The following is a 15,017-nucleotide window of genomic DNA, read 5'->3' on the forward strand; positions in this document are numbered from 1 at the left end:
TTAAAACTTTTTAACTGATTTTTGCATGGGGCAAAACAGATCATTGACGAGGCAAAACAGGCCCCTGGGTCATGAGTCGGAAAGGAAATTTAATGGATTTCGTCCATGGTTGTTGTAAGTTCATAAGAAGCAGTGCATCTGTTCAATCTAGATTCTAGATGGTTATAGGCTATGCATAAACTGACCTAATATATTTCACGTGCTACCTGAAAATTTTAAACACGATAGCATTGAAACAGATATCAAAATAGCATTAAACTTGAAAAGTACTCTGGTTTTTCTTGGATAAAAATAACAAGGCTAACACACACGAAAATAAATCACAAAACTGCGAAGTATTGTACAAGCTAGGCCTCCACACACAAGTCGCATACAAAGTCCCCAGGCCCAGCATAGTCAAAACATTTATCGTGACATCAGTTTTTATATTTGCTGCACTGACTGAATCCAATTCTGTTCAGGGGGATCTTGGAATAGATCTCCACAGAGCACGCAGCAGTATTTTTTAATAGACGATCTACCAACACCAGCTGCTTTGGACTGCTATAAAACTTTTCTCTTCCTCGGCAAGCTCATAAGTTTCGATTTATTTTTTTTTCACTCTCTCAACAATAGACTTTTTTACCGGAGAGCTCGTCAAAATTTCCAATTGTCTAACCTTCCTTTTCCTGGAAGTGAGCTTAGCAGAACGCAGAGGAGATATGTCTGCTATCTCAACCCTCAGAGGTCCATTTTTCCCCAACGCTATGCACCGCATGAAACACCTTTTTCTTTAAAATCTCAAAACTAAAAAACTCCAACTGTTTCTGATTAATAGGCACGCCTTTAGATTTAGCAAACAAGCAACTTCATTTAAACTTTAGTAGCCAGCACCAACTTTCACTAGGCTCTCCTTATATTAACATCCTCCAAAACTAGTTCTATTTGCTTACTGCTTTGCGCAAAATCAAGCCTGCCTCGTTTATCGACAGAAACGTTTCTTGACATTCGTCATGGTTTAACAATTGTAGCGATTTGAATATCAATAGACTCGAATTGACTCGAGTCTTATTTACTTATTATTTATTGGAAATATGATTTCAGCAAAAGTTTCTTTGTAGCCGATCAAAACTTGAATCTGTTGCAAACTATATTGCCCTTTGAGAGACGGAGTAAGCCTGTAAGTCTAATTCGGGAAACATTTTGTATTAAAAAACAGAGTATGACAAGTAACAACCGCCCAAACGAAAGAGATATTCTAAATTGCACAAATCACTATTTTTGACAGTTGTTTATGCAATTAGGTTGAAATTACATAGCCTATATATATATGTGATGTTGATGATGTTTTTATCCCTACATTGTTTTGCCATTGCCTTTTTCTGTAGAATAGCTTGGGCCTAAAAGAGAACGCATTCTCTCAGGCATACCTAGAAGAATGTTATTAACTAGTTTTTGAAGCTTTTGTCAGAGATTGACCATGCATTTATTTTCGTCAGGCAGCCAATTGCCCAAGGTCTCATATATGTGTTCTTGGGAATATCAATGTTTTACATTGCAATCCAGGCTACTGGCCTGGCTACTGGCGAGTTTGAAAATTGAAACTTTACACGTTTCGTGCTACATGTCACATTTGCTACATTGTACACAGTAGCTGGAATAATATTTATGAAAGATCCGTTGCAATTATAGTATTTATTTCGAAGAAAAAAATGTTTAATCAACGAGCACGGGGACAATTTCAAACATAACGTAAAAAGTGTAGGGTGTAACAGATCTAAAAAATGAAAAATACTACTTTTCTGGATACCTTAAGAGGTTAGCCTACATTATAAAAGTATGGAAACGTAAACGCAAAGGCATTCAAGACTTCGTTGGTTTGACCATGTTTAAAATAGTGTCAAGCAACGCACGTTTTTGATAAGGTAGATAATCGAATTTCCAGACATTACATCAAATTACAGAGACTGTTAAAATTTAAAAATGAATCTGAAAAGTAGGTGAATACTTTTGCCTGTTTACTGCATTAGCAAACTAAGTGGTCTGCAACTGAACTGTGTTTCATAAAAAACAGCTATATGATAACAGTAACTAAACCAGCAATGTCCAACCCGCGGCCCTTTTGAAGGTTTTGTGCGGCCTGGTGTTGGTATCGTTATATTATATGTAAAGCGTATGTGTATGAAATATACATGAAAGTCTGCTTGAGCTTGCTTGGGCGTCAGAACATCTGTTATTGTTCGTGTTGTCAGTACTGTGTTTGTGTGGTTAGTAGTGTATTCTACTCATGGTGGCAATGTGCGGGCCAAATGTGCGTAATTTTTAGCTCACTAAGCTATTGCGGTTGGACATAGCTGGACTGGACCTTAGCGGTGCAAACGGAAACAGTTGTCTAAAGCTTCAATTAAGTTAATCTTTCAAGCGTACCGGTGTTTAAAATTTTTTGAAATTTACTTTTCAACGGAGTACACAATGTTAACAAAAGTAAGTATCGTTACGTGACAACGTGTGCTTCTAATACTTCAGCTTCTAACTGCAGCATTAGATTAGTATAGATGCTGTATATATACCTACGAAAGGTTATCATAAACCATAACCGATGTGGAAGTGTCTTATACAGTGTTTGTTGAATTTTTGATGTCATTTAGACTATCGCCAAACCACGCTATAAACATTTTACAGATAAATGTTAACGTCGTTAAACGATTACATATACAATAACAACGCACGTATTGCGCAAACAGGAAACTTTGAGAACACCCTTATACCTATACTTTTATAGCGGCCGCTATTCACTGGAAATCAACATCAGGAAAAAAGCTATGGAAGGTAAGCTAACATTTGTTTGGTTAACTCACCATGCAGTTTGATGAAAGAAGGCGGCATAGGCTACGCCTCTATAGTATAGCTTTGCTGTGGAAAACGCACGTTGCTTTGCCCCTTTCGCATTAAATAGATATGTATGAAATTCTCGTACATGCGCAATGACATGCACTACTTAAACAACATGTTAACATACATCTATATTTTCAAGGTACTTGTACAAAGGAACAGCACGTAGAATGGGCCAAAGTGGCCGAGCAAGCGGAACGTTATGATGACATGGTCCAGCATATGACAGAAGTTGCAAAAATGGAAGAAGCCCTTTCCTCTGATGTATGTGTATTATAAATCTATCACGATATGCGAATGCTGAAGCCTAAGATGAAACAATAAACCTTACGACGTCGAAGTGTTGCCTGTAGTCGTGGTCGAGGATCACTAGCCACATGACGTAACGGAAATTGCGCATAGAGCTACAGAGAGCGCAAACCATATGCGGTTAGCTTTGTGCGAATGGTTATGCCGGTAAATGCAGAAATTTGTAAGTTTCCACTGATCATAATTACGAATGCCCTACATTAGATGCTTAAGATTAATTCGAACCATAAAGGACTTAAAATGTGGTCGATATCACTTGCATGAAATTGAATGCAATGGTTTCAGCTGGCCAGTAGGGTAATAAAAGGTCGTTTTTAATTATCTGAAATTTAGTGACCTAACCAAGTCGTTATGATTCTTGATCTGTGCTTTCCATGAGGATTTAAGAATGGTCTTTAAACAGACAGTCATAATACCCAGTAAGTTTTCTTAAAGAATGGTTTGTACTGCCTTTTCAACAAGATTTGAAATTACAGTAATTCAGAGTGAATATAAAAGTTTTATTCTGAGTCTTTTAATAGCATTGCGTAAATTTGCCATACTATGTCAAACATATGATATTTTTACACATACAGTACTGTTTAATCGAATTTTCACTTCTGTAGCAACGGTGGCTACTTTGTGGACTTTTCCTTTTCAATTAAGACGCTTGTCACGGTTTCTTGTATTTGGTCATGAAAAATAGCTGTGCTTATGCAACAAAAGAAATATTTTGTGGTTTGGAATTAATCAAAACCTTATCTGTATGTGTATCATCCATTTTATATACAGTAATAAGTTGTTGAATTTTCGTGATCGTATGGCTTGATGTGAACATCAAATTAGTGTCATGCAATAATAATGGACGGCCTTTTGTTTTCTCTTCAACCTTTAAGCACATATAGGCATACTCGTGACTGTAATGTTTTGATTAGGCTATGCTACATTTTCTAGTTGTTTTGGCGCAAGTATTAGTTTTATCCAAAAGGAAGGCTATAAACCCAATGATAAAATGCTTTACAATTATGTTTTACAAATATAAGAACTTATGATCGCTTTATTATATTCGTTGATATTAACCACAAGAGCTACAAACTACATTGGTTTACCGATAAATACAATGTTTTTCCCATAAATAGAGGCTTTGCTGAGAAACTACAGCAAACGTATAAAATATACGTTTGAGCGATTCTTGGCATTTCATTTCCTATATACGCATATTACAGGCAACGGCAACAAATCGGGTAACTGTTCTTGGCGTAGCCTATGTTTAATAGATTTTGTATTGATTTATTTCACGATTAAATTTCGAAAATTCTCTCATGCCTGCTAAATTATTTATCAAACTACGCTAATTCTTTCAAAACGCTCTACAAATTACTGTATCTAAGTGCTTTCGACATATTTTGCAATATGAACACATTGAACAGTAATAGCGGTCGGAGTTTCAGTTTTATAAAAAAAAAACAAGTCCAATTAACTAAAACGTGTATATAATTGACATGGTCCTAAATGACTATATTAAGGCTATAAAGTACTAATCTTCATAATTTTAATGCTTACGTCTATATATATGGGCCTTTGACTATAGCAATAGCTAATCGCCTATCTTTATCTTTTAGGAAAGGAATTTGCTTTCTGTTGCCTACAAGAATGTGGTGGGAACCAGAAGGTCATCATGGAGAGTGATATCAAGCATTGACCAAAAGGAAGATAACAAAATGAAAAAGGATATTTACAAAATTTGCTTAGCACAAATCGCTCAAGAAATAGAGGCGAAGTGTAATGAAGTTGAGGTAAGAGAAAGCTTGTAGTAACAATGCGCTCTCACTAATTTACTTTCATTCCATTGATTTTCATTAATTTTTTGGGATTCTGATAATTTTAACCTTTTCCCGGTCAAGTACTTCCTACCCTACGAAAGGCTGTAAGCTATGACTACATTTTCTTGCAGTTCAGTGTAACACTGATATAAGTAACATTCCATCAATAGGCTCTTGTCGATGACCACCTTTTAAAAAATGCCGAAGATGATGATGGTCACAGTGAAACATTTTACCTCAAGATGAAAGGAGATTATTTCAGATATGTGGCGGAAGTTTCCAACAATGAGACAAAAAAAGGTTCCTTTATTTTTCTTTCCTTCTTTTGTAGTTATAACATTTTGACGACGCTCTTTCGAAAATCTTTTCCGATATCTGGTAGATTGCAGAAAACAATGTTTTTACGGACTTCTTATATACTTTCTACACTTGCCGTAGAATACATACTTTTATAATTTTAAAATAATTTGGTACGTTTAAAGAGACGATTATTAAAGAGAAGGACAAGTCCAAAAACTAGTTGGCCTTAAATCAAAAAGTAGTTGTCAGTAAATACACTGGTGAAATCTTTAATAATATGTGGTGGTTAAGCAAGTTTTGCCAAAACTGTTTCGCAAATTTAGCCTCATATTATGACAAAGAGGGCGGTCATGATGGCGACACAACGAAAACATAATATGCCTGATGACCGGAGTTTGTATTAGGTAGGGTAGTAGTGGTAGGTTAGCTAACTGCTAACGCGTTATGGATGGAATACGTCTTCATAAGTAGGTGATTAGTAGCAGGTAGTGTTTATTTGCAGCATAGGAATGTCACAGAAGACAGTGCATAAACGGGTAAAGCATTCTTGTTTTTACCGCAAATACCGGTACCGGAATATGCTAGAACCAACAGGCAAGTTTGTACTGTACTGCAGGTTAGCATTTACATCAGGGTTGTCCAACCCGTGGCCCACGGGGAGGTTCTGAGTAGCCCGCGCGATAATTTTCGAAATGACTTATATTAATTATCGACTGAATCGCCTATGTAATTTATGGCGAAATTACATTCCGAGAAATTGACATTTATTGTTTGTTTACTACTTTCTGACAGCCATATGGAAAACCTGCTTCCCATTGCTACATCGTCCATCTCACCGAATATTGCCAAACTTGTTAGAGAAAAACAGTGCTAAACTTCACATTGAAAAGTCGACGTGTATAAAGTTTATAATTAAAACCCACGCACCAAAATTGTAATCTTCGAAATACGTATTATCCTCTTTTACAATTATTAGAACAATAAACATACCAAGATATAGTAAAGTCAACAAAGTTTTTTAAACACTCAAGTGGCCCGCGCAATCATTTGTAAATCGCATGTGGCCCTTCGGCCAAAAAGGTTGGACACCCCTGATTTACATTAACCAGTACACCAACGGCAAGCCAGTTTATTATGCTTATTTACGGCAAATGCTTCTATTGTACACATATGTACGTTATAATTATACTTATTACTCTATACTTGTCCGTTACAGGAAACATTCTATTCGTACCCGATCGACATACCTGAGTCATCCCTATTGTTTCTGTTTTATGATGTAATAAAAACCGCGATTTTCGACATAGTTGAACGATAAATTTGAATTTTTAAAGCACTTATTTATCGCAATTGCTGCTTAACCACTACATATTACAACAAATCCTTTCACCATTATATTTACTGACAATAATATAAGGTTGCTCTTTGATTTAAGGTTAAGTTGTATTGCTGGACTTGCCCCTCACTTTAACATTTAGTTTGTCAAAAACGTTAAAAAATATTTTGTGAATATTTTTTTCAACCATCATATCAAGATTTACCGTTTATACCTTATACCTATTGTTTCGTTTCCTTTTGTGGTTAAAATCTCAAGGCTATACAAATTTAAAAGTTTTCTTTCCTTCAGTTTTTCTTTTTTCCTGGCAATACTTACTGGAGTAACGGAAAACATTTCATTACAAACGTGACGTAGCGCTATACGAGTATACGGCATAGAAATCTTTAATTTAAAAAGTATGGTACTTACTACTTAGACTTATTGCATTTATATTTCTAACTTTTTTAATTCCCTGGAGTTCTTTAACGACAGCGATGGAAGGGGTTCAGGACTTTAGAAACTTTGCAACAAATTATGATTTGGTTACAATTGTGCTGTACAAGAATATTCTATGTTTCGCATGGAAGATCTTTTCTGTTAAATGGAGTTGACATGGATTTCAATCTTCTTCACAAAACGATTCTCAGTTGTTTTTTAATCAGGAAGATGATAAAATGCCAGCATCAAACCTACACGTTACAGCCAAATATAATGCATTGTACCAAACAATGCTGTACGGCTTACTATCTCTTTATGAAATATACAGGCACCCTGTAGAGTTGACCATTTTTCGGTCATGTTTAACAAGTTCAAGTTAGATAAAATAATCCCATTCTGTACCAAACAAAATTGAGTTGGTCATAAAAAGATTTCTTACCTTTCAACATTCTGACCCAACTCACGAGTCCCTAATTTTTTTGAACTTATGCAAATGTCCATGTCTCACACCCACAACTCATAACAGAGAAAATTTAACTTTGTACAGCTCTTATTTTTGTAGCTTTGTTCAAACCCCTTTATAACACATCTTTCATTTTCCAAAACATTGCTTTTGCCTTGCCTATTCTTCGCTTCACCTTTTCTCTTCTTTTTTTTCTGTAAACAGCTTTCTAAATAACGGTAAGTTTCTATTTTGTTCCAGCTTATGACATTCAAGATAAATGTTAATAGGTTTGTATTGTTTCTATTTAGTATTTACCAACGCAAATGAAATTTGTTTTTCATATAATCCATGCAATAACTCTTTCAAATTGTGTATAAATATTCTTCCCCGTAACTCGATGGTCCTTTTCTTTCTCTGTTATAACTCCAGTACCAGCTGCATTACGAATGTCTGTGATACCTTTACCATTTATTTTTATTCCAATCTAATCCTGAAGGACCTTTTCTGTACAAATTAAATAGAGCAGGTCGCAGCAGATCTTCGGTTGTGATGTGATCACAGCATTTGACTGTTTTATTTATTTAATTTTGATGTCGCATATCGGTATAAATACTCTCAACAAACGATCTCTAAATCCCTCTGTAAGCTCTCCTTTTTTGTATTTAAGCTACAGTTTATAAGTTTGGTTATTAGTTCTTTATCTTCTGTTCCAAGCACTTGTGGAAATTATATTGGAATACCATCTACCGGGGATTTGTGTAATTATATTTCTACTTCGGGGACACTCATATCGTTTCGGTGTTCGCGCTGACATCTACTTGTTGTAGTACTTTCTCACAATACAGCTCCCTTCCAACGTATTCCTCCCACATCCTCCTCTGAATGCAGCTTTACCCCTTTGTTATCCAATATGCCTAGCGGCAGTCTGTTTTTTTTTGCTTGTCTAGTTTCTACTGCTTTTTTTAACTAGCTTTTTCTTTAGTTTTTTTGATAAAGCTCGTCAGTCGTCACTATACGTTTTGTCCAATAGTTCCAGATTTTTACATCTCTCTTGATACTATATTGTATTTCCTTTGCTTTTCTGCATGAATTTTACATCTTAGATTTTAAAGCTTTATGCTATGCTTTATCATCCTTTGTTGATCTTCTTTCGACCTTTCAAGCTTACAATTTTAGTTGTCATCCTTCTTTGTTTGTTTTTAGGCTTTTGCTTCCCACAAATTTCCGTCTTATTTTTTTCAGTTTGGTTCTAGTTTTAATTACAATGGGTTGGTGATCAGACCCACAGCCTCCTCCTGGTTTAATTTGAAGTTATTGACACTGTATACAAACTGTTGTTAACCAGAATATAGACCTAGTCAACTTAGCGTTATATGACTGTTGGATGATGTTCAGGTAAATATTACGGATTGCTTTGTTTCGAACCAGGTGAAAGTTACAAATAATTTATTATGTTTTGTATAAACAATCATAAATTTTCACCGTTGTTGCTTCTGTTTCCAATGCCAAATGGTCCAATTACAGTCTGTCTTTATTTTTTCCAACTTTCGCATTAAAGTCACCACATATTATTTCAGTATTGTCTTAGTGTTTACAAATATTCTTTTTTGTGGAGTGAGGCATAAATCTGTTATAGTTCGTTTGGTTTAGTGTCATCATTTGGTGTTGCATAATAGGCTACTGAATCAGCACGGTCCTGTTGTTTTCTTTTCAATTTTAAAGCAATTGTACGGTCTAAGATTGTGTAGTGATATACAACATAATTTCACAATTTTTGTTTTATTATCAAAGCAACTCCCTTTTCTACTTTTGTCTCCTCCCGAGTATACGACTTTGTATTTGTCTTCTTAATTCGGTATTTGAGTGACAAAATATTTTGGATTTTCCCTAAAAGGTTTCAGATTAGTCATGATGTTTATTGTGCTCCAAAATACTCCGTTTCTTGCATTACACATGACCGTTTTGCAGGCTAGTTATGTCCAGGTTACGTTAGGTTTCACATGACAATAGTATAACGGTCACTGTTAGGCGGTTCAGGCCTGCTTGTTACAACACAGGATCTCCACCAGGAAAAGCTGCATCAGTTTTTGAAACCCCATCTAAGGTATGGTTCGGTTTGCTTCTGTCATCAACTAGGAACGCAACCCTTCTTGACATCTACATTTTACAAGGTAACAGTACAAAGCGAAGAACAGCACAATGAGAAGAATACATTGTTTCAAACGGGGTAGTTTAAGCAGTTATTTATTGAAATTTTATTGATTTGGCCAAAATAATAATAGCCGAACTCAAAACAAAATTTTCTGTCATATTCGTTAAAAATCTGGTAAAAATGACTACAGATATCACCGAATCACACGCTGCGTGGTGAAATCATGTCTCAACGGCTCACAATATTCGCTACGTTTTCCATACAAAACAATTGTCAGTTCTTACAAATTCAATTTGAAGTCGTGTATAGCGTCTGTTTCTCGTTTATATTGTCGTTTTCGAAGTCCCCGTTATTGCGAACGTAAGGTAGCTTTGATACTTATAACAAATTTAAGAAGCAGATGCAATTGGTCGATCGTAATTAAATTGCACCGAAATAAAAGTTTTATAATATATTGTTAAAAGCAAGTAACATTGTGATTTTGATGCTGATCGAGGCCGTTTCATGTTTTGCTATGCAGTATTTTTGGGGTGTGAAAACATCAGATTCTGTTGTTTTTTAAATGCAGAAACGAATAAGCCAAGTATGCAAAAGTAAGGAATATAAGAAGCTTAAACCATCGCAATTGTTATGAACAAGGCAATGGGGTTTTGAGCATTTACGTTTATTTCGCAGACTGCGCAGTGCGCACTTTAAAAGACAATTTGTTAAACACTTCAAGAAAGAAGAAGAATGTTTAGTAAAATCAGTTTCAATAAACCTAATAAAAATTTTATTTATGAGAGCTTTCATTACAAGGAGCGCCGAAATTTAATTCATTTAATTCAACTATTGTTTTATTTGTTTTTAGGCTATGCCGATAAAGCACACGCTGCGTATGAAAATGCTCATGAAATTTGCCAGAGTAAAATGGCATGCGCAAATCCAATTAGACTGGGGTTGGCCCTGAACTATTCTGTGTTTTTTTACGAAATTCTGAATGTAAAAGAAAAGGCTTGCGAAATTGCCAGAAAGGTATTTTTGCTGTAACTCCATGCTACATATTAGCTTAGAAATAAGAACCTTACATGTCACAGCAATCTATAACCTATACATATGTTATTTATTTGAAAGAACAAGTAGCTTATTTTGCAAAATGCTTGGTTTTAGAATGCACATTTTATCTTACATTTAACGTGTCCACAGGACAGTAAGTTAAGTTGCATATAAAGATGGGAGGATTAACACACAATGGGATATTTTATCTAAATTTTAAATTGTTTCAAAAGGCATTTGATGACGCTATTCCTGAGATGGAAAAGCTATCTGATCCTGTATACAAGGACAGTTCCCTCATAATGCAACTACTTCGTGATAATTTGACGGTTAGTTACTATAAAAGTCTTTGTGTCTCATTGAACAAAGCTTCGCAAAATATAAGTCATTTAAATATATTTTTTACTGGTCATCTTTCACATGCCTTTAGCTTTGGACTCATCCTGATCCAGATGATGACAAAGAAGACACTGTAAAGCAAACGGACGATGATAAGCCCACTGAAGAAGATGAATGAAGGCTAGACAAAATTTTGGGTAGCTTACTGGTTTTAAGTTTAAAAAATTATAATAGGGCTGATACAATCGCACCGGATAACTCGTACTTGCTGTTAAATGAGCCGCAACAAATATCAACTTTTTGACCGATCGGCAGGGATCATATAAAACAATAAAGTGTCTGAAACCATTTGCAGTACTTTTGTGTATGAGTGTGTGATTTTTATGCTTTTGTGTGTATCTATTGTTTGTTATATTCCTTGTAAACGAAATATATGCTATCAGAATAAATGGAGTAAATATTGCTGTAATATTACAAATATCGTCTTTTGAATAGATTTTTATACTTGGATTACTGTTCTTGTATGCTGAATTTGTCTAGAAATATTTGTAATGTTCTTAGTTTTACCCTATTAAAGCTGTCATTAAAAAATAAAAAGCACGTTACATTCAAAGCAATAAATCTTACATGGAGAGTGCATTAAATTCTTCTCATCATTTATTATGCGAATGTCGTCATGCTCTTGAATAGAAAGATGAGCCGTCGTCAATTATGATAAAAACCGCATCGCCCATACTACAGGTTTCTTTTATTGGAGCCATTGTCGACAGACAATGACTGCATGAAGAAATATCCTCCATAAGGGCTTTCAAAATAATAATACTTCATTCGCATCTCTTTTCGCGGCATGCAGTACCAATAAGAAAGCAAATGTCCCTGTGAGGACAATTAACCATATCACAAAGAAATGTTCCTACTAGGTTTGCGTCAAACAAACAATTTTCAGACACTTATGGAAACGTTTGTGCTCTGTCCTAATTTAAGAAAACAGCATCAATCAGAGGGTGGTATAGTTGATGTTGGGATTTTTAGGCTGATAGTTTTAGTATAAATGTCTCTAGTAGAGATCTCATGTTTAAAAAATCCAGTCAGCACGTGGAAAGTATAGCTGGAAATGGGCACAGAAAATGGTACTATGGGCAACTTTTGACCACGCTTTTTTGTTTTGACCGTGGGGTATGGGGAGGCGAGTTAGATATATTTGATTTTTCAGCTATTCGTTAAGCTATAGCCACTAGCATGCTACATTCTTGAGCAAAGCATCCGGGGTCTCATGCGGTGTTTTTCGAGGAATTTATTTTCCAAAATCAAGACTGCCACTAGTCCATCGGTAAACGTTCACCAAACATCGATTTTGAAGATCGCGAAGCTAAAGGAAAAGATTTTTTTCTGTTTACGCAAGTTCAATCTGCAGAGTTAGGTAACGTAACATTCGGTTACAGAAACGGTTGCCGAAAAAAAAACATTTATCACACTAATCGTCTAGCTTAAAAGTGTATAGGTCACATGAGCACCCGGCACTGTTCCGAACGCATATATCTAACAGACTCTCTTAATCCCATTGTAATTGACAAATTCCTCGCCAAAAGCGCATTGTTAAAGATAGCTAAATAAGTGATTATTTACCCTGAGCTGTAAATATAGCAACCATATAGGCTACCTATAAGATGATGGCCGACACGTGAAACGCAAGTTTTTGTTAATTTTGCAACTTTTCTGAAAAACTTTTATTACTTTTGTTTATGGAGGGTCATCTTCTCCATCCATCTTCTTATGGAGGGTCACTTACTGTCTCGACACCGACTCAAAATGTGAAAGTTATCAACCCACCACCAAAACTGCAAAAAAACGTTCTTGTTGGACACTGGAGTCTCCGAAAGCTACATCAACAACCAGCTATCACAAGAATTAAAACTCGAGCCCTTTGGTTTTTCGTCCTGAATCTCTTAAGCTTCATCTGAGTCGTCAGCAGTGGTGAGTCAGAATATTAAGGTAGTTGCTTTTAACCAATCATACAATCTTTGGCTAGGGGTGCCGATTTGTGCCGATTTAATTCTGGGCTAAGGGTTTCTAAAACCCCATCTTCCACACCAGTGGCCACATACAATCAATTCCCGACGAGGCAAGTCCGTACAGTTATGCTGTAGTTAGTTTCGCTATACGAATCAATAGAGCCGCAGAACGATATGCCCATCTTGCCTATAAATCGAAAATGGTCTTAAGATCGAATTATAAAAGTACGTTACGTAATAAACTATTACTTTCGTTTTTGAACTTGTTTTGTGACGTGTAGTTTTTGTCACCCTAGATTTCCAGGAACATACTTTGTTAACGTCCTGACCGCTAGGCCGAAATTGTGTAGGTTAATTATAGCGACCAACCGTCATAAAACCTGAAAAAGAGAAATAAATGAAACTCTACGAGAGGCACAGCTTAAACCAACATAAAAACAAGAGCGTACCGAAACACGCCCGTTCGGTCGCTCACGTAAACTTGAAATGAATCCAAATATAAAAGCTATGCACAGCAGACACGGGGATAATTAACACCTCCAAAACGTCGCAGTTGCCCCAGGAGGGAGTAACGCGACTCACAAGGCAAACTACGAACACAAACAAAGTGAAGTATCAACGACCACAAGGAAAAACACGCAACACATAACTGGCGAACAATATTTGCAGGTTACTCCCAAAGAAGACACACCAGCAATGCAACCATAAGAAAACATTCAAAATGCATAAAGCGTAATCACCATTAATGCGCTGATATAACATCTATAAATTATTTGTGGCAGTGAATCAAAATAGGTATTATCCTAACACAGTATTTATAAAGTAAAAGTGATGTAATTAGAACAAAGTATTAAAATAAAATGCAGTAGTGCTAGATTTTTGTGACTGTGGCAGTGTGTGTCCTTTTTACGTCACAATCACCGTTTCCCTGTTGCCTACCATCCCTGGAAGGTTTCACAGTCGCACGTCCCTCTGAGGTCTTTAATTGGATTGGGTGGCCTCTGGGACTATTAACCCTTCTGCGGGTTCTGAGTTGTTATCCAATGACGTGTTCATCTCTACCTGGTCTGGAATCTTAAAGTGGTCCTCAACTGGTTACATCTGAGCTTGGTCTTGTCCTTGTTTCGTGGGACCACTGTCAGATTACGATTGGATGCCATCATCCATATTGGGAATCCACACATGGCCTGAAACAGGTACTTAAGTTTCAATAGGTGCATGATGTTTTATCTATCGGGCTCTCATTTTCTGGTGTTTCAGTTGAACTATGACATGCTTTCAGCCGGTTAAAATTCACCCCCTGTTCTTTTCCTGATTCCCCTTTAATCTGATAAGTGGCATGCTGTTCAGAAATTATTTCAAAGCGCCCGTTAAATGGCAAATGGAACTTAAGGCTTTCTCCAGGGGGACTGCCTCATTTCGAAGCCATACAAGATCGCCTACCTGGTATGGAGCTCCACGATTTTGACGGTTATAAAGCGTTTCCATAAGTTGACGTTGTTTAGTTAAAGTTGCACGGACCACTTGCTTAGCTGTAATCAAGCGCTCCGGCAAGTTTTGAATAGTCTATTGGTAAGAATCTGTTGCGTATTTTGCTGGATAACCAGTGAGATCACTGCTAAACACAAAGTTCTTCCTGTCGAGTGATAATGGGGCGAGATGCTTGTGCTGTTGTGAGAGCTTGTATTGTACGCCGCTACAACTGCAGAAAGAGCGTCATTCCAATAACGATTGTATTCTCGAACATAATTCCGGATCATAGTTATTTATCACCTTATTACTTCTTAATTTCAACGCCCCCATTACCCGCCGAATGGCAAGCAGTGATTCGACGTTTCTGCCTTCCCATAAAGCGAAGGAGGGCGGAAAAGATCTCACTCTCAAATTTACCTCTTCTTTCACTGTGTATAATGTCCGGCACGCCGTGTACCCTAAACCATCGGTGGAAAAGAAGATGAGCCGTACTGCCGGCAAACTGATTACGCATTGGCTAAGC

At 36.4% G+C, this 15,017-nt stretch overlaps 1 protein-coding gene across 1 annotated transcript; it reads left to right on the forward strand.

Annotated features, from left to right (window-relative positions):
• The first annotated feature begins 1,447 nt into the window (after nt 1–1,447).
• Nucleotides 1,448–11,653, forward strand: LOC143452403 (14-3-3 protein gamma-like). Its single transcript, XM_076953364.1, has 8 exons — nt 1,448–2,463; nt 2,662–2,808; nt 3,014–3,135; nt 4,782–4,955; nt 5,153–5,282; nt 10,486–10,649; nt 10,904–10,999; nt 11,101–11,653. Exons 2-8 carry the CDS (start codon nt 2,802–2,804, stop codon nt 11,185–11,187), a joined length of 780 nt encoding a protein of 259 aa, XP_076809479.1. The 5' UTR covers nt 1,448–2,463; nt 2,662–2,801; the 3' UTR covers nt 11,188–11,653.
• The last annotated feature ends 3,364 nt before the right edge of the window (nt 11,654–15,017 follow it).

This window comes from Clavelina lepadiformis, chromosome 1 (assembly GCF_947623445.1).
Source record: "Clavelina lepadiformis chromosome 1, kaClaLepa1.1, whole genome shotgun sequence".
Lineage (NCBI taxonomy): Eukaryota > Metazoa > Chordata > Ascidiacea > Aplousobranchia > Clavelinidae > Clavelina > Clavelina lepadiformis.

Excerpts from the sequence above, each read along its gene's own strand:
- LOC143452403 (XM_076953364.1), top strand. Across the intron at positions 4,956-5,152 it reads CGAAGTGTAATGAAGTTGAG|GCTCTTGTCGATGACCACCT; the intron begins GTAAGAGAAAGC and ends TTCCATCAATAG. Across the intron at positions 5,283-10,485 it reads CAACAATGAGACAAAAAAAG|GCTATGCCGATAAAGCACAC; the intron begins GTTCCTTTATTT and ends ATTTGTTTTTAG.